Source organism: Malus domestica, chromosome 09 (assembly GCF_042453785.1).
Source record: "Malus domestica chromosome 09, GDT2T_hap1".
Lineage (NCBI taxonomy): Eukaryota > Viridiplantae > Streptophyta > Magnoliopsida > Rosales > Rosaceae > Malus > Malus domestica.
This window is the reverse complement of record NC_091669.1, coordinates 23,058,197-23,085,964: the sequence shown is the minus strand read 5'-3', so window position 1 is coordinate 23,085,964 and position 27,768 is coordinate 23,058,197. Positions and strand designations below refer to the sequence as shown.

Below are 27,768 nucleotides of genomic sequence, written 5' to 3'. Positions count from 1 at the left end.
TTTTAAAGTTTTAATTTCGTCAAAATCATTCCCCCATTTATTTTAAAGTGTTAGATTAGTTAGAAATCCAATTAGTTGTGTTTTTAAGTGTTTTGAGTCAAGTCATAGTCCAAATTCGTCCAAACTAGTGTTATATACTCAAAACTGCCCAGAAAGTGGTTTTAAGGCAGTTTTGAGCCTTTAAGTTGCTGTTTTGAGTTTTTAGTTTGTTTAGGTGTTTTAAACCCTAGTTTTGCATTAATTGAGTCTAGTTTAGTGTTCTACATTATATTTTTTATGTTCTTGAGTCAGTTTCACATTGATTAGCATCCCTAGTTAATCCCCGGTTAGAACGATCCCTATTTGCTCATATACTACAATTGTCATCCATAGGGTTTAATTTGTGTGTCAACATAATTATCACATCATCTAGAACGATCCCTACTTACATAATTTGCTACAATTGATAAAAAGAGGGTTTAATTTGTGTGCTTATATATTTCGTATCAAATTTTTGGCGCCGTTGCCGGGGATTAGCAACTTTGCTAATCCCTTGGATTGTTATTTTCGTTTTTCTTATTAGATCAGATTCTTATGTTATTTTGTTTCTTGTTTTAGGTACTTGTTTATGACTCCGAGTTCTAATCCGGTTCACGAACATATTTTAGACTTTGACGACGATTTTGAGCGTGAGTTGAGACGAAAGAGGAAGAACCCGGAACCTAGTGAATCAAGTGCAAGTTCCGAGTCCGTTTCTGAATTTGAAGAGGAAGTAGAAGACATGGCAGCGGACAACCGAACGATCAAGGAGCTTTCAGCTTCGGGATTGGATAATGCCGCACCTCTATGTATCCAATACCCTAGGGCGGCTCCGGACAAAACTGCCGAGTTCGAATTGAAGTCAAGCTTGTTACATCACATTCCAAAGTACCATGGGCTGTCCATGGAAGATCCGAACAAGCACTTGAACGAGTTTGAAGTCGTTTGCTCAAGCATGACTCCAGTGAACGTGGATGAGAGCATCTTGAAGATGAAGGCCTTTCCCTTTTCTCTCCTAGTGAAGGCGAAAGATTGGTTGTACGAATTGGCTCTCGGAACTGTCACATCATGGGAGAGCATGAAACGAGCTTTCTTAGAGAAGTTTTTCCCAACTTCTCGAGTCATCCTCCTACGCAAAAGGATAAGTGGCATTCAACAAGATGAAGGTGAATCCTTTCCTACTTATTATGAACGTTTTAAATCTCTTGTTGCTTCATGTCCACAACATCAAATGAAGGAGGAACTACTTCTACAATACTTCTACGAGGGACTTCTACCAATTGAACGTCAAATGCTAGATGCCTCAGCGGGAGGAGCATTGGTGGACAAGACCCCTACGGCTGCAAAGATGTTGATTGCTAATCGAGCGTTGAACGCTCAACAATACGAAGGTGTTGGACAAAGGAGCATGCCACGACAACATCAAGTCAATGAGGTAAGTGCCATAACCGAACTTCAAAATCAAATGGCTAACCTTACTACGTTTCTTTCTCAGGTGGTGGAAGGTCCAAAAGTCAAAACCGTAGCTTCTTGTGGCGTATGCTCCATGCAAAACCACCATACGGACAAGTGCCCACAATTGATCGAGAATGGAGGGTGGGAGACCCTCAATGCCGTGGGCTTTGGGCAGCAATACCAACAAAGGAATGATCCCTTTTCTAACACCTACAATCCCGGTTGGCGTGATCATCCGAATTTCAAATGGCGAGAACCCCAACAGGGCCAACAACAAATTGCATTTAGGCAACAAACCCCGGGTTTCTATCAAAAGCCGTTGGCACCCACACAACCTCAAGCACAACCTACCCAAACCAATTCCGATTCATCCATTGATAATGATCAGATTTTTCAATTACTAACTTCTATGGCGCAGGGTATGCAAAATAGAGACAAAAGGATGGATGAGTTGGAGAAGCAAGTAGGGCAGATTGCGGACTTCATGGGCCAATTTCGAGAGCAAGGCAAGTTGCCAAGTTCAACTGTTGTCAATCCGAGGGGAGGAGTCGAAACTGCCAATGCTATCACGCTAAGAAGTGGGAAAGAAGTAGGAACCGAGCCAAAACCATCCAAATCTGCCCTCAAGGAGGACGAGAAGTTGCAAATAGAAGAGGAGGAGCAAGCAAAGGCCACGGCAAGGATTGAGCAATCCTTGCCGCAACCACCCAAGCCATCCAATTCGGCCAATAAGGGTAAGGAAGGTACAATTCAAGTTAATTCTAATGTTATTCCTCCGGATGTACCCTTTCCTAGCAGATTTTTGCAAGCCAAGAATGAAGAAGAGGAAAAAGACGTTCTTGAGACGTTTAGAAAGGTGCATGTCAATATCCCTCTCCTCGATGCTATAAAGCAAATCCCGAAGTATGCCAAGTTTTTGAAGAAGCTTTGTACAACAAGGAAACGGATTCGGGAGAAAGAGGTGGTACACGTAAGTGAGAATGTATCTGCATTGTTGCAAAGAAAGTTACCACCTAAATGCAAAGATCCAGGTAGTTTCACTATCCCTTGTGTTATTGGCAATACGAGGTTTGATCATGCTATGTTAGATTTAGGTGCATCTATAAATGTCATGCCATATTCTGTTTATGCATCTATGAATCTAGGAAAGCTTAAAAATGATGGAGTTATTATTCAATTAGCCGATCGATCTAATGCATACCCCAAAGGAGTGTTGGAAGATGTTTTGGTGCAGGTAGACCACTTGATTTTTCCTGCAGATTTCTATGTGCTTGATATGGAGGACTCAACCCACTCTCCACCATCACCACTCTTACTTGGACGACCATTCATGAAAACGGCTCAAACCAAGATTGACGTGGCCAAGGGAGCAGTAACTATGGCCTTTGGTGGTGATATGATTAACTTTAAGATTTCTGAATCGGTTGAGAATACTAATGATGTTCGTTCTTGTTGTGCTATTAATGTAATTGAAAATATAGGGCAGGAATGTTCAACACTAGTCAAGAAGAATGTCCCACAACCCACCATCGAGGAAGGAATTGGAGTAAATGATAGGAGCATATTTATGCGCCTTAGTTTAGCTTGTTCTTGTGCATTTATAGTGTTTTTCCTTAGTAAAGTAGTCTTTTAAGCTAGTTTCTTGTGTTCTTAGGTTTTAAAGGCATATTACATAAAAAGAAGCAATTTGGAGCCTTTTGGAGCAAAATGGAGCTTGGATTGGATATCACATATTTGGAGTCAAGGGTTTGGACGAAAATGAAGATTTGAAAATGATGATTCCTACTTGAGCAAGGATTCCTAGTTGAAGTAGGAAAGACCCAAATTGAAGATGAAATCCTAGTCCAAGAAGGTGTCCTAATCAATCAAGGATTCCTAGTTGAAGATGGATTCCTAGACGAATGAAGTTTCCTACTCAAACAAGGTTTCCTACTCGAAGTAGGAAAGTTAAATCCAAATGGCATCAAGTTTCAGCAACAAAGAAGTTTTCCAAGTCCAAGAAGGAAAGGTTTCCAAGATGAAGAGGGAGAACAATTCCAAGTCAAGGGAGGATTGAGACATGTTTTCCTAATGCTAGAAGGACTCCTAATTGTTGTAGGGCACAAATGAGAAGTTTCTAGAGTGTTCCCCTCCTTGCCGTGAGTTTCCTACATTTCCTATCAGTTTTGGGGCTTTCTAGAAGCCCTATCCCTAATCCCTACATTGGTGCCGCACCCTAGCTTCTAGATGCCTTAGTTCCTTGCCTTGCAAGGCATTCTAGAAGCCTTATCCTTCCTCTCCCTATTCAGCCGCACCTTGGTGGACCTTTTCCCTTGTGGATTCTGATTTCTAAGCCTAATTCCTTGTGGATTTGGGTTATTCAAGTCCATATCTGATTCCCCTAAGGTTTTAAGTGCCTATATATACTCATATTAACTCCTAGATTAGAGGACCACCTCTCATACATAACCATTCACGCCAGAAATTAAACCTTGATTTCTCCCGCACCTTTCCACCACCATATTCCATATTTTCTGCCCAAAATCATCCCTAGCCGCACCACCCATCAACCCTAAACACCATCACACATCCCCCATCCATTCTACGCCATCCATAACCCCAAAGAACCTGTCCAAGGTCCTTGCCGCACCAAGGAGGAGGAGAAGGAAGCTTGGAAGTTCATGCAATTCAAGTTCGCGTCGCTGGAATTTCTAGGTGTTTCTTTTCCTTTGATTTCAATGTTTAAATTCAATTCTCTTTGTTTTGTGTCTATGAGGAACTAAACCCCCTCTTGGCTAGGGGGGGATTCGAAATACATGTTTATGCTTGCGATATGATTTGATTACTTCTAATTACGTTTCATAAGTTGTGAATTCAATTTACTTATCTATGCGAATTACATTGATTTATGTGTGTTGGTTGAGAGTGCACGCTTAATTATCATGCATAAATTGAATGCTAGGATATAAGGAAATTTCACCTAATCGTTATGGACTTATAATCACCAGTAGTAAAGGTTGATGATCTCAATCGCGTTAAGTAAATTCTTGGCATAAGTTTCATGCAATCATAGTAACAAGTGCTTCGTCAATGCTTATGGTTTTCATAGAACTTAATGATTCTTGCTTGTATCTCTATTATGCAATCATGTAGGGGACTTGTGGGGAATATTTTGGGTTGTCGTATGCAATCATCCAATTCAATAACGTTAGGAAAATCTGAAGGTTAATTTAAGCGGACCTAACTAACTTGGGGCGTTGAGAATTCATGGGTTATTGAAAAGCAATTGGAAATCGTTTTGAATGCAAGTATAACATGTGTGGAGATGAACCCCTTAGCTAGCTTACCATCCATTCATTTAAACCAAATTCGTTTTAAAATCTGTTTTGATTTACAAGTTTATATTTTGTTTTCAATTTCGTAAAAACCAAATCCCCCTTTGTTTTCAAGTGTCAAATTAGTTAGAAAGTGTGTTAGTTTGTGTTTTTAAGTGTTTTGAGTCAAGTTAAAACCTATTTTCGTCAAAATCTTGTTTAGAGTTCAAAACTGCCCAGAAAGTGGTTTTAAGGCAGTTTTGAGTGTTTTTGTGTTATTTTGAGTCTTTTGGTTTGTTTTGGTGTTTTAAGTTATAGTTTTACATTCTTTGAGTCTAGTTAGTGTTTTAAACTTGTTTTTACGTTTTTGAGTCATTTCCAAGTGATTTTGCAATCCCTCCTAATCCCCGGCCTAGAACAGTCCCTACTTACGTATTTTGCTACAATTGATAAAAAGAGGGTTTAATTTGAGTGCTAGTTAAATATCATATCAAATTTTGGCGCCATTGCCGGGGATTAGCAACTTTGCTAATCCCTTGGATTGTTATTTTCGTTTTTCTTATTAGATCAGATTCTTATGTTATTTTGTTTCTTGTTTTAGGTACTTGTTTATGACTCCGAGTTCTAATCCGGTTCACGAACATATTTTAGACTTTGACGACGATTTTGAGCGTGAGTTGAGACCAAAGAGGAAGAACCCGGAACCTAGTGAATCAAGTGCAAGTTCCGAGTCCGTTTCTGAATTTGAAGAGGAAGTGGAAGACATGGCAGCGGACAACCGAACGATCAAGGAGCTTTCCGCTTCGGGATTGGATAATGCTGCACCTCTATGTATCCAATACCCTAGGGCGGCTCCGGACAAAACTGCCGAGTTCGAATTGAAGTCAAGCTTGTTACATCACATTCCAAAGTACCATGGGCTGTCCATGGAAGATCCGAACAAGCACTTGAAGGAGTTTGAAGTCGTTTGCTCAAGCATGACTCCGGTGAACGTGGATGAGAGCATCTTGAAGATGAAGGCCTTTCCCTTTTCTCTCCTAGAGAAGGCGAAAGATTGGTTGTAAGAATTGGCTCCCGGAACTGTCACATCATGGGAGAGCATGAAACGAGCTTTCTTAGAGAAGTTTTTCCCAACTTCTCGAGTCATCCTCCTACGCAAAAGGATAAGTTGCATTCAACAAGATGAAGGTGAATCCTTTCCAACTTATTATGAACGTTTTAAATCTCTTGTTGCTTCATGTCCACAGCATCAAATGAAGGAGGAACTACTTCTACAATACTTCTACGAGGGACTTCTACCAATTGAACGTCAAATGCTAGATGCCTCAGCGGGAGGAGCATTGGTGGACAAGACCCCTACGGCTGCAAAGATGTTGATTGCTAATCGAGTGTTGAACGCTCAACAATACGAAGGTGTTGGACAAAGGAGCATGCCACGGCAACATTAAGTCAATGAGGTAAGTGCCATAACCAAACTTCAAAATCAAATGGCTAACCTTACTACGTTGCTTTCTCAGGTGGTGGAAGGTCCAAAAGTCAAACCCGTAGCTTCTTGTGGCGTATGCTCCATGCCAAACCACCATACGGACAAGTGCCCACAATTGATCGAGAATGGAGGGTGGGAGACACTCAATGCCATGGGATATGGCAACCAATACCAATCACGTGGTGATCCGTTTTCCAATACTTACAATCCCGGTTGGCGTGATCATCCGAATTTCAAATGGCGAGACCCCCAACAAGGCCAACAACAAGGCGGATTTAGGCAACAACCCCCACGTTTCTATCAAAAGCCGTTGGCACCACCACAAGCCCAAGCACAACCTGCCCAAAGCAATGCAGGTAATTCAAGTGATAATGATAAGATTTTTCAATTACTTACTACTTTGACGCAGGAAGTCCAAACTCAAAACAAAGAGAGGCAAATCCAAGACAAGAGGGTGGACAACTTGGAGAAGCAAGTGGGACAAATTGCCGAGTTCATGGGGCAATTTCGTGAGCAAGGAAGGTTGCCTAGCTCAACGGTGGTCAATCCGAAAGGTGGATTCGAATCTGCAAAAGCTATGCATTTGCGAAGTGGAAAGCAAGTCGGATCTGACCTCAAACCATCCAAGTCACGTTCCAACGAGGAGGAAGAGTTGAGAATTGAAGAGGAGGAGGAAAAGCAACTCACGGCCGAGGTGGAACCAACATTGCCGCAAGCTACAAGTGATCCCAATTCGTCCAATTCATCCAATAAAGGTAAAAACGTGTCAAGTTCAGTTCCTACTAATAATTTTCCTGTGAATGTTCCTTTTCCTAGTAGGTTTAAGCAAACAAAGAAAGAAGAAGCGGAAAAGGACATTTTGGAGACGTTTCGGAAAGTTCAAGTCAATATCCCCCTTTTGGATGCAATCAAGCAAGTCCCGAGGTACGCCAAGTTCTTGAAGGAACTTTGCACCAATAGGAGGAGGATTTCGACCAAGGAGGTGGTCAAAGTAGGTGAAAACGTCTCAGCCATCTTACAACGCAAGCTGCCCCCAAAATGCAAAGATCCGGGTAGTTTTACAATTCCGTGTGTTATTGGTAATTCTAGGTTTGAATCTGTCATGTTAGACCTAGGTGCATCTATAAATGTCATGCCATATTCAATTTATGCATCTATGAACCTAGGAGCATTGAAAAACGATGGTGTAATCATACAATTAGCTGATAGATCTAATGCATATCCAAAGGGAGTTTTGGAAGATGTGTTAGTGCAGGTGCGGATTTCTACGTACTTGAGATGGATGAATCGGATCATGCCCCTTCATTGCCCATCCTCCTTGGAAGGCCATTCATGAAAACTGCTCGGACGAAGATTGACGTCTATAATGGCACTTTGACGATGGAATTTGATGGGGAAGTTATTAATTTCAATCTTTCTGATTCTATGAAGTATCCTAGTGAGAATCATTCATGTTTTGCTATTGATGTACTTGATTCTTTGGCGCAGGACCATTTGGACAATTTGATGGACGATGCACTTGAATTGGTCATCGCACGTGGAATGGACAAGCAAAACGTTGAAGCTAGCACCATGGAAACCCACGGCATGCATATAACCTCCTTGGCCGTGCCCCCTAGTGATGAGGTTATTGAGATGGTGGCTGCCCTCGAGTCATTGCCATCACAATCGGGTAAGTATTCGGACCCTATTTTAAGTTCAGTTTCGGCTAATAAAATGCTTCCCTCAGTTGTGCAGCCACCTACACTTGAACTTAAGCCGTTGCCTAGTCACTTGAAGTACGTTTTCTTGGGCGAGGATGACACGTTGCCAGTCATTATTTCATCCTCACTCACGGCATAAGAAGAGAGCAAATTGGTGCGAGTGCTTAAGGAGTACAAAACGGCAATTGGATGGACCTTGGCCGACATAAAGGGAATTAGCCCTACTACATGCATGCATCGCATACTTCTAGAGGAGGGGTCCAAAACATCTCGAGAGGCTCAACGCCGTCTCAACCCTCCGATGATGGAAGTTGTGAAGAAGGAGGTAATCAAGCTTTTGGATTGTGGAGTTATCTACCCCATCTCGGATAGTAAGTGGGTTTCACCAGTTCAATGCGTTCCAAAGAAGTCCGGAGTGACAGTGGTAACTAATGCCGAGAATGAACTCGTTCCTCAACGCATTCAAACCGGTTGGAGGGTGTGCATCGACTATAGGAAGCTAAACGCCGCCACGAGGAAGGTTCACTTCCCATTGCCGTTCATCGATCAAATGCTTGAGAGGTTAGCCGGTTATGCTTTCTATTGTTTTCTTGATGGTTATTCTGGTTATAATCAAATTGTCATAACACCCGAAGATCAAGAAAAAACCACTTTTACATGCCCCTTTGGTACTTTTGCATATCGTCGCATGCCTTTTGGTTTATGTAATGCACCTGCTACATTTCAAAGATGCATGATGAGCATATTTTCTGATTATGTTGAGAAAATCATTGAAGTGTTTATGGATGATTTTAGCGTGTTTGGTGATTCTTTTGATGGTTGCTTGCATAATCTTAGTTTAATCTTAAAACGTTGCGTTGAAACTAACCTTGTTCTTAATTGGGAAAAATGCCATTTCATGGTTAAACAAGGCATAGTTTTAGGCCATATAGTCTCTGAAAACGGTATTGAGGTTGATAAGTCGAAAATAGATCTTGTACGTCACTTACCCTCTCCAACTTCGGTTAGAGAGGTTCGTTCTTTTCTTGGCCATGCAGGTTTCTATCGTAGGTTTATCAAGGATTTTTCGAAGGTGGCACAACCTCTTTGCCGTCTCCTACAAAAAGACGTGGCGTTTGAATTCACCAAGGAGTGCACGGCATCATTCAACAAACTCAAGGAGTTGTTGACCACGGCACCCATCATTGTTCCACCGGATTGGAGTCTACCTTTCAAGCTCATGTGTGATGCGTCCGACTATGCTTTAGGAGCTGTTTTAGGACAAAGAAAGGACAAGAGGCCACATGTCATCTACTACGCCTCACGGACCTTGAATGATGCACAATTGAACTACTCCACTACGGAAAAAGAACTTCTTGCCGTTGTCTTTGCTTTAGATAAATTTCGATCATATCTAATTGGTACTAAAGTAATTGTTTTCACTGATCATGCAGCTCTGAAGTACTTGCTCACCAAAAAGGAGGCCAAGCCATGGCTAATTCGATGGATGTTGCTACTTCAAGAGTTCGACATAGAGATTCGAGACAAGAAGGGAAGTGAAAACGTGGTGGCTGACCACCTAAGCCGAATGGTGCACAATGAAGAGTCCCTACCCATTGCTGAGACATTCCCAGATGAACAATTGCTGTCCATTAAGGTTAGTACACCTTGGTATGCCAATATTGTTAATTTTTTGGTGTCAAAACGTATTCCAAGTGAGTTCACTAGGCACCAACGTGATAAACTTAGGCATGATGCATGGTTTTATGTGTGGGATGATCCGTACTTATGGAAATTTTGCCCCGATCAGATTATACGTCGTTGTGTGCACGATTCTGAATGTCATTCAATTTTGAGTTTTTGTCGTACCTATGCATGTGGAGGGCACTTTGGCACACAACGCACAGCCCTCAAGGTGTTACAATGTGGATTCTATTGGCCTAGTATTTTTAAAGATGCTAGAACTTTTTGCTTAACATGTGATAAATGCCAACGAATGGGTGGTATTAGTGCAAGGGACCAAATGCCGCAGGTTTCTGTCCTAAATGTTGAAATTTTTGATGTTTGGGGTATTGATTTTATGGGTCCCTTCCCTTCATCGTATGGTTTCATGTATATTTTGCTTACGGTTGATTATGTGTCGAAATGGGTGGAAGCCAAGGCCACCCGGACTAATGATTCTAAAGTGGTTGCAGATTTTATTAGAACTAACATTTTTGCAAGGTTCGGAATGCCACGAGTGATCATTAGTGATGGAGGGTCACACTTTTGCAATCGGACCATTGAAGCGTTATTGAGGAAATACAGTGTCACCCATAAGGTTTCTACACCTTACCATCCTCAAACGAATGGCCAAGCCGAGGTTTCCAACCGAGAGATCAAGCAAATACTTGAGAAGACCGTTGGGCCAACACGGAAGGATTGGAGCTTACGGTTAGATGATGCACTTTGGGCGTATCGTACGGCGTACAAAACCCCCACTGGGATGTCCCCCTTCCGACTTGTCTATGGCTAGGCGTGCCATCTTCCTGTTGAATTGGAGCACAAAGCACTTTGGGCCATCAAGAAGTTTAACATGAACCTCGAGGAAGCAGGAAGTCAAAGGAGATTGCAATTGAATGAGCTTGATGAGATACGGCGCAAGGCGTACAATAATGCAAGCATTTACAAGCAAAAGACCAAAGCTTTCCATGACAACATGATCCGTGGGAAATCATTCTCAATTAGGCAGAAAGTGCTATTGTTCAATTCCCGTTTACGTTTGTTTCCCGGTAAGTTACGTTCTAAGTGGATTGGACCGTTTGTTATTACTAACGTATCTTCTTATGGTGCCATCCCGATTCAAAGTCTCAAAACAGGTCATGAATTCCAAGTGAACGGACACCGTTTGAAGCCATATTATGAGAACTTTGTTGAACAAACCGTGGATGATATTTCTTTGGGTGCCGTGGGCACAAATGGAGAATGAATGGGCTTTTCGTCCGGCTGTACGACGTTAAAGAAAGCGCTACTTGGGAGGCAACCCATGCAATTCAACAAAGGAAGACCAAGGAATTACTCCAATTCCAGATTTGCGTTCCTAAACTCTTCCCTTTGTTGTTTATTTCGAATCTGCCTATTTAGTTGTTTTAGTTGCTGTTTGTGTGTTTCTTTTTGTTTAGTGTGATTTTATGCTTGAAACATTTAGGACAATGTTGGATTTAAGTGTGGGGGGGGGTAACTAAGTGTTTTAGATGCAAATTCGTGGGATTTTATCACCCTTAACTTGGAGACTTGTTCCTTGCTGTTTTTAAGTGTTTTTGAGCAGTTTTGGTGTGTTTTAGTGTGTTTTGAAGTAAAAATCCAAAAATCACATAAAAATTTGAAAGAGTTGTTTTTGTGTGTTTGTTTGTGTCTTAGGGTACCTTCCAACACAATGATGAGGATTTGGTTTTTAATTGCATGACTGTTAAAGAGAGTGATTAACATGGATGAAAGTTTGATTTACTCTTTGTTTATGCTTGGTTGTGGTTATAACTTATGAATTCACATGCAATCATAAAGAAAAAATCAATTTTTGTAACATGCTTGAAGGAAGGAACTCGAATTAACGCTACAACCTTGTGAGACTTGAGCCTAACCGTTTATTTGGAGAGTTAAAATCTGTGCATTCTTTGTTTTCTAAGTCGTTGCATGATCTCATTATTCCTTGCTTGGTTGCTACTTAGAAGGCGTTTCATCATTTAGTTCCAAATGCTAGAACTCATGCCCATTTCATTCAAAGCATGTCATTGAATTGCATAACACATATTCAAGATGAAGTTGTGTAGTGACCACCACCTTAGCCAAAATGCCGTGTGCCCTATGTCATTATGTTTTGTAGGTTTTTAACCCCGTTGAGCTGTGTTTAGCCTTTTCTTTGTTAACCCACATTACCCTCACCGAGCCTAGATTAGGACTATCCAAACCCTTGTTCTTGAGGCATAGTAGAGCATGATTCAAATTGAATTCCTTTTGATTTATGTTGGCGGAAAACAAGTGTGGGGGAAGTGTTGTTCATGAGGAATTGTGTGCCATAGGCACGGCAAAGAAAAGAAAAGAAAAGAAAAGAAAATTTTCGTGGAAAAAGAAAAAAAAAATATATGAAAAGTATGAAAAAGAGTTGAAAAGTTGAGAAAAAGAATTCCAAAGTATTGTTTGTTGAAGTGAGGGTCCAAAACAAAGAATTCGGCCCTAAGGAGTTGTTCTAGTCTCCCCCTTGTGTGTTAAAGTTAACTTCTGCACTCTAAGTGAATTCTAAGTCTCAATTTCAGTGCTTTGCTTACTATTGCTTGAAGAACGTTTGTTTTCCCTACCCTTTCTTTGTTAACCAAAACCCTAAGCCCCGTTACAACCCTTAACTTCTATCTTGAGTGTTGTGTATTTCAATTTGTGGAGTTTGAATTTGGTATGAGCATATGGTGTCACTGGTTCTCGCATCTAAGTAGTAGCATTCCATTCATGAGATCATATCTAAACATGCTTCTTAACTCTAGAAATTGCGTTCTTTGTGATACATATATGTGAGCATTCGTTTTCATATCTACATCAATCTTCTCACATATGACTAGTGTAGGGTGTGTAGTTAGAAAATCTGAGTGAAAATAGAGTGTATAGCTTGTAAGGAATTGAGGGAATTCTCTAAGGCATGTTACTACATTCAAAGCATTGTTTTAATTGATTACTTGTGAACTAGTAAGTAGTGGCTTTAATTAAGTATGTGCTTGTGTAAAGATGACTCAAATCTGTGGGGATAACAATCTTTAACATGTCATGTGCATTGGAAATCCCTGAGGCAAATGTTGGAAGGTTTAGGTTTGTTTCCTTTCTTTTGTTTGTTTTGCTCGAGGACTAGCAAAAGCTAAGTGTGGGGGAATTTGATAGGAGCATATTTATGCGCCTTAGTTAGCTAGTTCTTATGCATTTCCATGGTGTTTTCTTAGTTAACGTAGTCTTTTAAGCTAGTTTTATGTGTTTTCAGGTTTTAGAGACAAAGTATGCAAGGAAGTGCAAAATGGAGCATCATTGAGCTAAAATGGCGTTTTTACTTATGGAACACAAGGAATGGACGAGTTGAAGGTCAAAGGGAGCTTAAGAAATGAAGAAATGAAAGTGAAGAACAAAGAATTCAGAATTAGAAACCAAAGTTTCTAAAGTTGGAAGTTTCTATTCTCGGAGGTTTCCATTTGTGAGAGTTTCTATTCTTGGCTTTGGGCTTCTAGATGACCCATCCTTACATTCTTGGACATTGCCGCACCATAAGCCCAATCCTTTTCAGATTTGGACCCCTTGCCTTGCAAGGCTTTCTAGAAACTTTATTTTCTGGAGGACTTTTAGCCCTTTGCCGCACCTAAACCCTAGCCCATTGCTTAAATCTGATTTCCCTAGGGTTTGTGATGCTTATATATATGTGTTCTTAGCCTGGCCGCACATATCAGCCCCTCCACAATTCAGAAATTCGTCAAACACATCCATCACACTTTGCCGCAGCCTTCCTCCACAAATCTGCCATATTTCCATACTTTGCCGCAACCCCCATGTCCCCAAAACACTACCATATCATTCCTTACCTACTCATCCATCCAAATAACCCCTAGAACCTGTCTCTAGTCCCTGTGCCGCAGCCAAGAGGAGGAGAGAAAGCTTGGGACGTTCATGCCATTCAATTGAGGGTTGCTGGAACGTTTTAGGTGTTGTCTTTCCTTTGATTTCCATGTTTAATTTTGATACTCTTTGTGTTGTGAGAATGAGGAACTAAAACCCCCTTGGTTAGGGGGGAATTCGAAACCATGTACATGCTTGCAATATGATTTGATTACATTCAGTTGTTATTTCATAAGTTGTGGATTCAATTCGTTCATCTGTTTGATTGATACTTATTTGTGTATGTTGATTGAGAGTGCACGCTTAGTTTTCATGCATGAATATGATGCTAGATTATGAGGGAGTTTCACCTAATAGTTACAATCTTCTAATCACAAGTAGTGAAGGTCGCTTGAAAACGATCGCGTTGAATGAATTCTTGGCATAAGTTTCATGCAATTCATAGTAACGAATGCTTTGTCAATGCTTATGTTTTTCATAGAACTTAATGATTCTTGCTTGTATCTCTATTATGCAATTCATGTAGGGAACTTGTAGGGAATGTTTTGGGTTGTCGTATGCAATCATCCAACTCAATAACTTGTGGAAAAACTGAGGGTTAATTAGTGCAATTCACGGTTAATTTGGGGCGTTGAGTATTCATAATTTATTGGAAGAACAACTGAAAATCGTTTTGTTTGCAAGTGTGACATGGGTGGAGAAGAACCTCCTAACTAGCCTTTTATCCATCATTTTCATCCAAAAACGTTTTACAATCTGTTTTGTTTAAAGTTTCTGTTTTGTTTTCAATTTTCGTCCAAAACAAATCCCCCTTTATTTTGAAGTCTTAGATTAGTTAGAAGATGTTTTGATTTGTGTTTCTAAGTGTTTTGATTCAAGTTTTCACCCAAATTCGTCCAAGTTCTTGTTAGGTTCTCAAAACTGCCCAGAAAGTGGTTTTTAGGCAGTTTGGAGTCATTAGGTTGCTGTTTTGAGTTTTATGTTAGTTTAAGTGTTTTAAACTTTAGTTTTGCATTCTTTGAGTCTAGTTTAGTGTTTTAAACTTTGTTTTTGAGTTTTTAAGTCAGTTTCCAAGTGTTTAGCAATCCCTCCTAATCCCCGGTCCAGAACGATCCCTACTTACATACTTTACTACGATTGTCAAAAGAGGGTTTAATTTGTGTTCTTATCTATTTCGCATCAATCAGCCAAAGCAATCACCCTAAGAAGTGGTAAGGAGGTTGGGGCAGGTTCTTCATCAAAAACAGGTCACAAAGAGGATGAAAAACTTCAATTTGAGGAGGAGGAAGCAAGCCCACTCACGGCAAAGGTGGACACACCTATGTGATGCGTAAATTAACTAAACGCACAAATTAACCCTCTTGTTGACAATTGTAGTATGGATAAGTAGGGATCGTTCTTAAACCAGGGATTAGGAGGGATCACTAAAACACTCAAAACTGACTCAAATCTGTAAAACAAAGTTTAAAATACGAAACTAGACTGAACGAATGCAAAACTAAACTCTAAAACACTAAAACGAACCAAAAGAAACAAAACAGCAACCAAACACTCAAAACTGCCTAAAAACCACTTTCTGGGCAGTTTTGGGACTCTAACACAACTTGGACGAATTTTGGTTTCCTAATGACCTAAAACACCTAAAAACATATTCTAAGACAAGTTCTAAGTAATATGACTCAAAGAAATAAGGTGGGTTTGATTTTGGACGAAATTAATTAAAACAAAGAAAGAACAAAGTAAACATATTTTAAGACAAAGTTAAGTAAATTGATGGGTGATAGATCAACTAGAGGGTTCTTCTCCACACATGATATACTTGCATTCAACTTTGATTTCCAATTGTTTCTTTCAATGAATTATGAATCTCAACGCCCTAGGTTAACTGTGATAGCACTTTTTTAACCTTCAAGTTTTCCTAAAATTAGTGAATTGGATGGGAATGCACATGCAACAACTCAAAACATTCTCTAAAAGTTCCTTACGTGAAAAGCACAACAAAGATACAATCAAAGATCATTAAGCGTCATGAAAACTATAAGCATTGACGAGGCAATTGTTACTATGAAAAGCATGAAACGTTTGCCAAGAATTCACTTAACGCGATCATTTATAAGCGACCTCCACTACTTGCAAACATAAAGTTGTAACTATTAGGTGAAACTTCCTTATGTTTTAGCTTCAAATTCCTGCATGAAAACTAAGTTGGCCATCTTAATTGACACACAAAAACAAGTCAACAATCAAAATGTTAAGCAAATTGCATTCACAATTCATGAAATAACAATTAGACGTAATCAATTCATCTTGCAAGCATAATCATGGTATTGAATAACCCCCTAGCCAAAAGGCTTAGTTCCTCATGTTCACAAAACAAAGGAAAACAGATTCATGCATTCTAAATATAAGAAAGAGAACACCTAAATATTCCAACGATTCGATGTTGAACGGCTAGAAACTTCAAGTACTTCTTCTTCCTCTCCTTTGCTGCGGCACAAGGACTATGGGCAGGTTCTTGGGTATTTGAATGATGTAGAATGGATGGAGGATGTATGGAAGTGTTTAGGGTTGATGGGTGGTACGGCTAGGGTGGTTTTGTGGCAGAAATTTGGGTGAATGGTGAAGGAATGGGGCTGTTGAAGATGGAGTTTTGTTTCTGGCGTGAATGATTATTTTCTGGATGAATGGGGATGTTTGTGGCTGCACAAGAATGTTTATTTAAAGGGATTACGAAATTAAAAACCCTAGACTATTTTGGTAAACAGAAATTTAAGTCAAAAGCTTCTAGAAGTAGGAAACAAAATCAGAAATTAAGGGAAAGGTCAAGGGATATGCGGCAACACCTTGAAACACATTAGGAATGTGTTTTAATGTATAAAATCAGGAAAGAACCCTCTCCCTTGCGAGACAAGGAAGAGGAAAGGGCAAGGAAATGCGGCTGTGATGTGGGAAAGGTTTAGGGGAAGGTTTGATGTCCCAAAACTGAAGGGGAAGTGGATCCCTTGCACGGCAAGGGGATGGAAGTTTGGGAAGGGTGCGGCAAAGGTCCCTAAGAGTTCTAGGGCCTTTGTTTTGTGTCCTCAAATGCATATGTGTCCTCAAAGTGGCTGGAACATGAGTACTTTTAGAATTAGGAAAGGTCAAACCAAAAAAGGAAACCTTGGCTTAACTTTCCTACTTCAAATAGGAATCCTTGTCGGAGTAGGAATCCTTGTTCTTCTAGGAATCCTCATGTGATTAGGAATCCATCGTCGATTAGGAATCCTTCGTCGATTAGGAATCCTTCTTTCTTCAAGTCTTCATATCATCCATTCCTTTTGCTCCAAAAGGCTCCAAATTACATCATTTTGCACACTTCGACTTTGGAATCTGAAAACACACAAAAGTAACTTTAAACACTAAAATAGCTAACGAAACATAACATAAATGCACGAGAACAAGCCAATTAAGTCGCATAAATATGCTCCTATCAAAGAAATAAAACAAAACAAAACAAATAAAACACAACCTAAACCTTCCAACATTTGCCTCAGGGATTTCCAATGCACATGACATGTTAAAACTTTGGGACTCTTTTTCACATCTTTTCAACTCCTTTTCATTCTTTTCACACACTTTTTCTTTTTCTTTTTCTTTTTCCACGAATTTCATTTTTTTTTTCTTTTATTTTCTTGCCATGTTCTATGGCACCCAAAATACCCAAATTGAAACCTTTCCCCCACACTTGTTTTCTGCCAAATATAAATCAAAAGGAATTTAATTTGAATCATGCTTTACTATGCTTCAAGAACAAGGGTAAGGATGGTCCTAATCTAGGCTAGGTGAGGATAACGTGGGTTAGCAAAGAATGAAGGCTAACAAGGCTCGACGGGGATAAACTTAAACATAAAATGATATGGGATATACGGCAATTTGGCTTTGGTGGTGGTAACTACACAACTTCATCTTGAATATGTGTTATGCAAATCAATAACATGCTTTGAATGAAATGGGCATGAGTTCTAGCATTTGGAACTAAATGATGAAACGCCTTCTAAGTAGTAACCAAGCAAGGAATAATGAGATCATGCAACGACTTAGAAAACAATAATGCACAGATTTTAACTCTCCAAATAAACGTTTAGGCTCAAGTCTCACAAGGTTGTAGCGTTAGTTTGAGTTCCTTCCTTCAAGCATGTTACAAAAACTAATTTTTTTTTCTTTATGATTGCATGTGAATTCATAAGCTATAATCACAACCAAGCATAAGCAAAGAGTAATTCAAACTTTCATTGTGTGGGAAGGTACCTTAAGACACAAACATACAAAAATACAAAAACGACTCAAAGCACTCTTTTTAGGTTTTTCAAAACACTTTTTTCAAATTTTTATGTGATTTTCGGAGTTTTAAGTCAACACACACTAAAACACACCAAAACTGCTTAAAAACACTTAAAAACAGCAAGGAACAAGTCTCTAAGTAATGGGTGATAAAATCCCACGAATTTGCATAAAAAACACTTAGTTACCCCCCCTCCCCACACTTAAATCAAACATTGTCCTCAATGTTTCAAGCATAAAATCACACCAAATAAAATTAAACACACAAACAGCAAGTAAACAAATAAACTGGCAGATTATAAACAACAACAAAGAGAAGGGTTTTAGAAACGCAAATCTGGAATTGGAGTGATTCCTAGGGCTTCCTTTGTTGTATGCATGGGTTGCCTCCCACGGAGCGCTTGCTTTTACGTCTTGCAGCCAGACGAAGAACACCTTCACTCCTCCTTGGAACCCACGGCATGCAGTGGGATCTCCTCCACAACATGCTCCACAAAGTTCTCGTAGTATGGCTTCAAGCGATGTCCATTCACCTTGAATTCTTGCCCGGTTCTCAAGCTCTTAATTTGGACTGCACCATGCACAAAAAGATTAGTAATAACAAACGGGCCAACCCACTTGGAACGTAACTTACCAGGGAATAGACGAAGATGGGAGTTGAACAACAACACTTTCTGCCCAATTTCGAAAGTCTTGCCTCGAAGCATCTTATCATGGAATGCCGTGGTCTTCTCTTTGTAAATTCTAGCATTCTCATAAGCTTCATGCCTTATCTCCTCAAGTTCACTCAATTGAAGCTTTCGATGAATTCTAGCTTGGTCCACATTCAAATTGAAGGTCTTGATGGCCCAATGAGCTCTATGTTCTAACTCCACGGGAAGATGGCAAGGCTTGCCATACACAAGCCGAAAAGGAGACATACCAATGGGGGTTTTGTAAGCCGTTCGATACGCCCATAATGCATCATCCAACCGTAAGCTCCAATCTTTTCTATTTGGCCCAACGGTCTTCTCCAAAATCTGTTTGATCTCACGATTAGACACCTCGGCTTGGCCATTGGTTTGGGGGTGGTAAGGTGTGGAAACCTTATGCGTCACATGGTACTTCTTGAGTAAGGCCTCAATGGTACGGTTGCAAAAATGAGACCCTCCATCACTAATTAGCACCCTAGGCATCCCAAACCTAGAAAAGATATTTGTTTTCACAAAATCTGCCACAACTTTAGAATCGTTAGTTCGAGTGGCTTTCGCTTCCACCCACTTGGAAACAAAATCAACGGCAAGTAATATGTAAGTGAAACCAAAAGATAAAGGAAAAGGACCCATAAAATCGATACCCCAAACATCAAAGATTTCAACAACAAAGATGGGTACCTACGGCATTTGATCTTTTTGGCCAATATTACCTGTCCTTTGGCATCGATCACATGTTAAACAAAAGGTTCTAGCATCTTTAAACAAAGTAGGCCAATAAAAACCACATTCAAGAACCTTAAAAGCTGTCCTTTGGGTGCCAAAGTGACCCCCACATGCATATGTATGACAAAAACTTAAAATTGAGTGAAAATCTGATTCATGCACACATCTTCTTACAACCTGATCTGAACAATATTTCCACAAGTATGGGTCATCCCAAACATAAAATCTAGCATCCTTTTTAAGTTTATCACGTTGGAATTTGTTTAGGGTGCTAGGAACTTGTTTAGTCACCAAGTAATTCACCAAATCTGCGTACCAAGGAGCACTTACTTGAATGGACAAGAGTTGTTCATCCGAGAACGTTTCGGATATGGGAAGAACCTCTTCCTCACGCACCAACCTGCTTCGGTGATCGGCAACAACATTATCACTCCCCTTCTTGTCCTTGAAGTAGAAGCATCCAACGAATGAGTCTTGGTTTAGCTTCTTTCTTGGTGAACAAGTACTTCAAGGCTGCATGGTCAGTGAAAACAATAACTTTAGTGCCAATTAGATATGATCTAAATTTATCTAAAGCAAATACAACTGCCAAAAGTTCTTTTTCGGTTGTAGAATAATTCAACTGAGCATCATTCAAATTGCGTGAAGCATAATAAATAACATGTGGCTGTTTATTTTTTCTTTGACCCAAAACAGCTCCAAGTGCATAATCCGATGCATCACACATCAATTCAAAGGGAATGGACCAATCCAGGGGAGTTATGATGGGTGCCGTGGTGAGGAGGCCCTTGAGATGCTTGAATGCTTGCTCACACGCCTCGTTGAACTCAAAAGGAACTTCCTTTTGTAGGAGACAGCATAGGGGCTGTGCAATCTTGGAAAAGTCCTTGATAAATCGTCGGTAGCATCCTGCATGACCAAGGAAAGAACGAACCTCTCTCACCGAAATGGGAGAGGGTAAGTAGCGTACAAGATCTATTTTAGACTTATCAACTTCAATTCCACGTTCAGAGATAATATGACCCAAAACAATACCTTGTTTAACCATAAAATGGCATTTCTCCCAATTTAACACAAGGTTTGTTTCAACACAACGTTTCAAGATTAAAGTGAGATTATGCAAGCAATTATCAAAAGAATTACCAAACACACTAAAATCATCCATGAATATGTCAATAATCCTCTCAACATAATCAGAAAAGATGCTAACCATACACCTTTGAAACGTGGCAGGAGCATTGCACAAACCGAATGGCATGCGTCGATATGCAAACGTTCCAAAGGGATAAGTAAAAGTGGTCTTTTCTTGATCATCCGGTGCAATAACAATTTGATTATAACCGGAGTATCCATCAAGAAAGCAATAAAAGGAATGACCTGCTAACCTTTCGAGCATTTGATCTAGGAACGGTAATGGGAAGTGATCTTTCCTTGTGGTTGCATTTAGCTTCCTATAATCAATGCACACTCGCCAATCGGTTTGAATTCGGGTGGGCACAAGCTCATTCTCCGCATTCTCGACAACCGTCACTCCAGATTTATTGGGCACACATTGGATAGGTGAAACCTAACGACTATCGGAGATGGGATAAATCACCCCACAATCTAGAAGTTTGATTATCTCCTTTTTCACCACTTCCATCATCGGAGGGTTAAGACGGCGTTGAGCCTCTCTAGTTGGTTTGGCCCCCTCCTCAAGAAATATGTGATGCATACAAGTCGTAGGGCTTATACCTTTAATATCGGCCAATGTCCATCCTAGGGCAGATTTGAATTCCTTCAACACACGCACTAGCTTCTCCTCTTCTTGTGCCGTGAGGGATGAGGAGATGATGGCCGGTAGTGTCTCGTTTTCCCCCAAAAAGATGTACTTCAAATGGCTTGGTAGGGGTTTGAGATCAAGTATGGGTGCCTGAACGATGGATGGAAGCAAGTTGTTAGTCGAAATTGGAATGGAATCAAAGTTAGGAGACTTACCACCATGCTTAGGTAGTGATCAAGGGTAGCAACCAACTCAAAAATTTCATCACTAGGAGGCACGGCATGGCCTAGTCCATGTATGCCGTGGGTTACACTAGAATCTGCCCTCTTGGTTGTGAGTTCCATTCCTCGTGTAATGACTTTTTCAACCGCATCGTCATTCAAATCTTCAAGATATCCCTGCGCGAAAGAGTCAAATATATCAATAGAGAAACATGAATGGTCCTCACTAGGGTACTTACTGGAATCAGAAATATTAAAATTAACAACTTCCCCATCAAATTCCATGGACAACGTTCCACTATACACGTCAATCTTCGTCCAGGCCGTCTTCATGAATGGCCTTCCAAGGAGGATGGGCAATGAAAGAGCATGATCCGATTCATCCATTTCGAGTGATAGGAGCATATTTATGCGACTTATTTGGCTTGTTCTCGTGCATTTACGTTGTGTTTCCTTAGTTATTTTAGTGTTTAAAGTCACTTTTGTGTGTTTTCAGATTCCAAAGCCAAAGTGTGCAAAATGATGTAATTTGGAGCCTTTTGGAGCAAAAGGAATGGATGAATTGAAGACTTGAAGAAATTAGGATTCCTAATCAACGAAGGATTCCTAATCGACGAAGGATTCCTAATCGACGAAGGATTCCTAATTGAAGATGGATTCCTAATCACATGAGGATTCCTAGAAGAACAAGGATTCCTACTCCAACAAGGATTCCTACTTGAAGTAGGAAAGTTAAACCAAGGTTTCCTATTTTTGTTTAACCTTTCCTAAGTCTAAATGCACTTATGTTCCAGCCACTTTGAAGACCTCATATGCACTTTAGGATGTAAAATAAAGAGTCCTTGCACCATTCAAGGTGATGCCGCACCATATATGCACTTTCCACACTTCCCTCTTCCTTGCCGTGCAAGGGAGCTTTTGTCCCTTTAGTTTTAGGTCATTCACACCTTTCCCTAAACCTAGCTGCACTTTCCCTAACCTTTATCCTCCTTGCCGTGCAAGGGAAAGGTTATATTTCCTGTTTCCTTGCATTTAACCCACATTCCCTTTAATTTAGTCATTGCCGCATATCCCTTGCCCTTTTCCCTTAAGTTTCTGATTTAATTTCCTATTTCTAGAAGCTTTTGACTTAATTTCTGTTTACCAAAATAGTCTAGGGTTTTTAATTTCCTAAATCCCTTTAAATAAACATTCTTGTGCAGCCACAAACATCCCCATTCATCCAGAAAATAATCATTCACGCCAGAAACAAAACTCCATCTTCAACAGCCCCATTCCTTCACCATTCACCCAAATTTCTGCCACAAAACCACCCTAGCCGCACCACCCATCAACCCTAAACACTTCCATACATCCTCCATCCATTCTACATCATTCAAATACCCAAGAACCTGCCCATAGTCCTTGTGCCGCAGCAAAGGAGAGGAAGAAGAAGTACTTGAAGTTTCTAGCCGTTCAACATCGAATCGTTGGAATATTTAGGTGTTCTCTTTCTTATATTTAGAATGTATGAATCTGTTTTCCTTTGTTTTGTGAACATGAGGAACTAAGGGGACACCTAAATATAAGAAAGAGAACACCTAAATATTCCAACGATTCGATGTTGAACGGCTAGAAACTTCAAGTACTTCTTCTTCCTCTCCTTTGCTGCGGCACAGGGACTATGGGCAGGTTCTTGGGTATTTGAATGATGTAGAATGGATGGAGGATGTATGGAAGTGTTTAGGGTTGATGGGTGGTGCGGCTAGGGTGGTTTTGGGTCAGAAAATATGGTGAATGGTGAAGGAAGAGGAAAGAACCCTCTCCCTTGCACGGCAAGGAAGAGGAAAGGGCAGGGAAATGCGGCTGTGATGTGGGAAAGGTTTAGGGAAAGGTTTGATGTCCTAAAACTGAAGGGGAAGTGGATCCCTTGCACGGCAAGGGGATGGAAGTTTGGGAAGGGTGCGGCAAAGGTCCCTAAGAGTTCTAGGGCCTTTGTTTTGTGTCCTCAAATGCATATGTGTCCTCAAAGTGGCTGGAACATGAGTACTTTTAGAATTAGGAAAGGTCAAACCAAAATAGGAAACCTTGGCTTAACTTTCCTACTTCAAATAGGAATCCTTGTTGGAGTAGGAATCCTTGTTCTTCTAGGAATCCTCATGTGATTAGGAATCCATCGTCGATTAGGAATCCTTCGTTGATTAGGAATCCTTCTTTCTTCAAGTCTTCAATTCATCCATTCCTTTTGCTCCAAAAGGCTCCAAATTACATCATTTTGCACACTTCGACTTTGGAATCTGAAAACACACAAAAGTAACTTTAAACACTAAAATAGCTAACGAAACATAACATATATGCACGAGAACAAGCCAATTAAGTCGCATAAATATGCTCCTATCACTATGCCGCAAGCCCCAATGGCTCCAAATCTGTCCAATTCGTCCAATAAGGGTAAGAATATGTCAAATTCAGTTTCTACTAATGTTGTGCCTTCGAATGCTCCTTTTCCTAGCAGGTTTGTGCAAACAAAGAAGGAAGAAGCTGAAAAGGACATCCTTGAGACACTTAGGAAAGTTCAAGTCAACATACCCTTGTTGGATGCCATTAAGCAAGTACCGAGATACGCTAAGTTTTTAAAGGAGCTGTGCACCACTAGGAAGAGGATTTCAACCAAGGAGGTTGTGAAGGTAGGTGAAAATGTCTCCGCCATCTTGCAACGCAAACTACCCCCCAAATGCAAAGATTCGGGTAGCTTTACAATTCTGTGCGTCATTGGTAACACCCGTTTCAAATCTGCCACGCTAGATTTAGGAGCCTCTATAAATGTTATGCCATACTCCATTTATGTATCTATGAACTTAGGTGAGTTGAAACATGATGGTGTAATCATACAATTGGCCGATAGATCTAACGCTTATCCAAAGGGAGTTTTGGAAGACGTTTTGGTGCAGGTTGATCATTTAGTCTTCCCAGCAGATTTTTATGTGCTCGAAATGGATGAATCGGATCATGCTCCTTCATTGCCCATCCTCCTTGGAAGGCCATTCATGAAAACGGCCCGGACAAAGATTGACGTGTATAGTGGAACTTTGTCCATGGAATTTGATGGGGAAGTTGTTAATTTTAATCTTTCTGATTCCATTAAGTACCCTAGTGAGGACCATTCATGTTTCTCTATTGATATAATTGACTCTTTGGCGCAGGGATATCTTGAAGATTTGAATGACGATGCGCTTGAAAAAGTCATTACACGAGGCATGGAACTCACAACCAAGGGGGCAGATTCTAGTGTAACCCACGACATACATGAATCATCCCATTGATAGGAGCATATTTATGCGACTTAATTGGCTTGTTCTCGTGCATTTATGTTATGTTTCGTTAGCTATTTTAGTGTTTAAAGTTACTTTTGTGTGTTTTCAGATTCCAAAGCCGAAGTGTGCAAAATGATGTAATTTGGAGCCTTTTGGAGCAAAAGGAATGGATGAATTGAAGACTTGAAGAAATTAGGATTCCTAATCAACGAAGGATTCCTAATTGAAGAAGGATTCCTAATCAACAAAGGATTCCTAATTGAAGAAGGATTCCTAATTGAAGCAGGATTCCTAATGGAAGATGGATTCCTAATCACATGAGGATTCCTAGAAGAACAAGGATTCCTACTCCAACAAGGATTCCTATTTGAAATAGGAAAGTTAAGCCAAAGTTTCCTACTTTGGTTTGATTTTTCCTAAATGTCCCTAAAAGTTCCAGCAATTATGAAGACTTCCTAAGCATTCTAGGACATCAAATACACATCTCTTGCACCTTTTGAACCCTTGCCGCACCCCCCTTGGTATTTCCTCTTCCTTGCCGTGCAAGGGAGAGGGTTATTTCCTGATTCTAAGCTTTAAAACACCTTCCTTTTCTGTTTTAAACCCTAGCCGAATTTCCCTTGCCTAATTTCCTTTAATTCCTGATTTGATTTCCTATTTTTAGAAGCCTTTGACTTAAATTTCTGTTTACCTAATTAGCCTAGGGTTTTTAATTTCCTAATCCCTTTAAATAAACATGCTTGTGCAGCCACAAAGAGAGCCATTCATCCAGAAAATAATCCTTCACGCCAGAAACCATTCTCCATCTTCAACAGCCCCATTCCTTCACCATTCACCCAAATTTCTGCCACAAAACCACCATAGCCGCACCACCCATCAACCCTAAACACTTCCATACATCCTCCATCCATTCTACATCATTCAAATACCCAAGAATCTGCCCGATTCAGTCCCATTCACGCCAGAAACATCACCACTCTCTCTGCCGCACCTATCCTTCACCATTCACCATATTTTCTGACCAAAAACCACCCTAGCCGTCCCATACACCCATCCCAGCCATAAACCCATCGTTCTACACCATTCATAACCCCCAAAACTCACCCATTCGTGTGCAGCAGCAAGGAGAAAGAAGGAAGGACTCTTGGATGCTCAAGCTTCATCGTTGGTGCATTCTAGGTGTAATTCGTTTTATGATTTCAATGTTTAATTTCTTTTCCTTTCGTTTTGCTACGAACATGAGTGGCTAAACCCCTATTGGTTAGGGGTAATTTCGAAGCCATGACTATGTATGCAAGTTGATTTGATAAATTCCAGTTATGAGTTCTTGAATCGTGAATGCAATTGGTTTAACTGTGCGAGTAATAACTTATTTATGTTTGTTAATTAGGGGTCGACACTTAATTGGCTTGCATGAATATGTTGCTAGAATATAAGGTTGTTTCACATAATCGTCACACACTTATATTCATATGTAGTGAAGGTCGCTAGTCACGATCGCGTTAAGTCCAATTCCTAGCATGAGTGACATGATGTCATAGTTGCAAGTGCTTTGTCAATGCTTATAGTTTTCATTGAACGTAATGATTTTTGATTGTATCTTTATTATGATGTCATGTAGGGAACTTTTGAGGAATGCTTTGGGTTGTCGAATGATGTCATCCAATCCAATAACACAAGGAAAACTTGAGATTTAACTAGTGATGTCACGGTTAATTTGGGGCATTGTCATTCATAATTCAACGAAGGAATAACTGGAAATCGAGTCGTTTGCATACTTGTCATGTGTGGAGAAAGAGCCTCTAACTAATCCATCATCCATTTAAAATCCCAAAATCGTTTTCAATTCTGTTTTTACTTTGCAATCTGTTTTGTTAGTTATTTTCGTCCAAATCAAACCCCCATTTATTTTGGAGTCCTAGATTGGTTAGAAAGTGTTTTGGTTTATATTTTTAAGTGTTTTGGTACAAGTTAAAACCCAAATTCGTCCAATTTGGTGCTTTGTGTTCAAAACTGCCCAGAAAGTGTTTTTAAGGCAGTTTTGAGTCTTTTGGTTGCTGTTTTGAGTTTTTGGTTTGTTTTAGTGTTTTAAACTTTAGTTTTGCATTCTTTGAGTCTAATCTAGTGTTTGGAACTTTGTTTTTACGTTTCTAAGTCAGTTTTCTAGTGTTTAGTAATCCCTCCTAATCCCCGGTCCAGAACGATCCCTACTTACATACTTTACTACAATTAACAAAAAGAGGGTTTAATTTGTGTGCTTATATATTTACGCATCAAATTTTTGGCGCCGTTGCCGGGGATTAGCAACTTTGCTAATCCCTTGGATTGTCTTTTATTTCTGTTTCTTTTATTTCACTTTGTTTCTGATTTTGTTTAAGTTTCTGACCTAATTTTGTTTCTTGTTTCTTAGGTACTAGTTTATGACTAGAAGCTCTCAAACGGTTCGTGCGAACATCTTGGACTTTGACGACGACTTTGAGAGGAATTTGAGAAGAGCTAGAAACCAGCAAGAACACAATCCACCCAATTCCGAATCTGACCTTGAAGAAAACGTACAAGAAGAGGAGGAGGCCACGGCAGGGATATTTTAAGAAGTCCAAGGCATGGCCATGGACAATCGTACACTAAAGGAGCCTTTCGCCTCGGGTTTGGATAATGCCGCACTATTGTGTATCCAATATCCTACGGCTGCTCAAGGTAAAACCGAAGAATTCGAGTTAAAGTCAAGTTTGCTCCACCACATTCCAAAGTTCCATGGGCTGTCCATGGAGGATCCGAACAAACATTTGAAAGAATTTGAAGTGGTGTGCTCAAGTATGACTCCGGTTACCGTTGACGGAAGTATTTTAAAGATGAAGGCTTTTCCATTCTCTTTAATGGACAAGGCCAAGGATTGGTTATACGAGTTGGCTCCCGGAATTGTTACGTCTTGGGAGAGTATGAAGAGGGCGTTTCTAGAGAAGTTTTTCCCAACTTCTCGCATCATTCTTCTTCGTAAAAAAATAAGTGGAATTCAACAAGATGAAGGTGAGTCTTTTCCTACATATTATGAACGATTTAAATCACTTGTTGCTTCTTGTCCACAGCATCAGATGAAGGAGGAGTTGCTTTTGCAATACTTCTACGAAGGGCTCCTACCAATAGAACGTCAAATGCTCGATGCCTCGGCGGGTGGAGCATTGGTGGACAAAACGCCTA

The 27,768-nt window shown here is 40.2% G+C and overlaps 1 protein-coding gene across 1 annotated transcript; it reads left to right on the top strand.

The window, feature by feature from the left end:
* The first annotated feature begins 1,882 nt into the window (after positions 1–1,882).
* Positions 1,883–8,094, top strand: LOC139187845 (uncharacterized). The gene is made up of 3 exons (XM_070804452.1): positions 1,883–2,207; positions 6,771–7,507; positions 7,741–8,094. Exons 1-3 carry the CDS (start codon positions 1,883–1,885, stop codon positions 8,092–8,094), a joined length of 1,416 nt encoding a protein of 471 aa, XP_070660553.1.
* The last annotated feature ends 19,674 nt before the right edge of the window (positions 8,095–27,768 follow it).

What these genes read in the sequence shown, in the direction of transcription:
- LOC139187845 (XM_070804452.1), top strand. Translation starts at nt 1,883, where the DNA reads ATGGCGCAGGGTATGCAAAATAGAGACAAAAGGATGGATGAGTTGGAG. An exon ending in ATCCAATTCGGCCAATAAGG is followed by an intron (nt 2,208 to 6,770) that starts GTAAGGAAGGTA and finishes TTCGTGAGCAAG; the next exon opens with GAAGGTTGCCTAGCTCAACG. An exon ending in TGGAAGATGTGTTAGTGCAG is followed by an intron (nt 7,508 to 7,740) that starts GTGCGGATTTCT and finishes TCTTTGGCGCAG; the next exon opens with GACCATTTGGACAATTTGAT.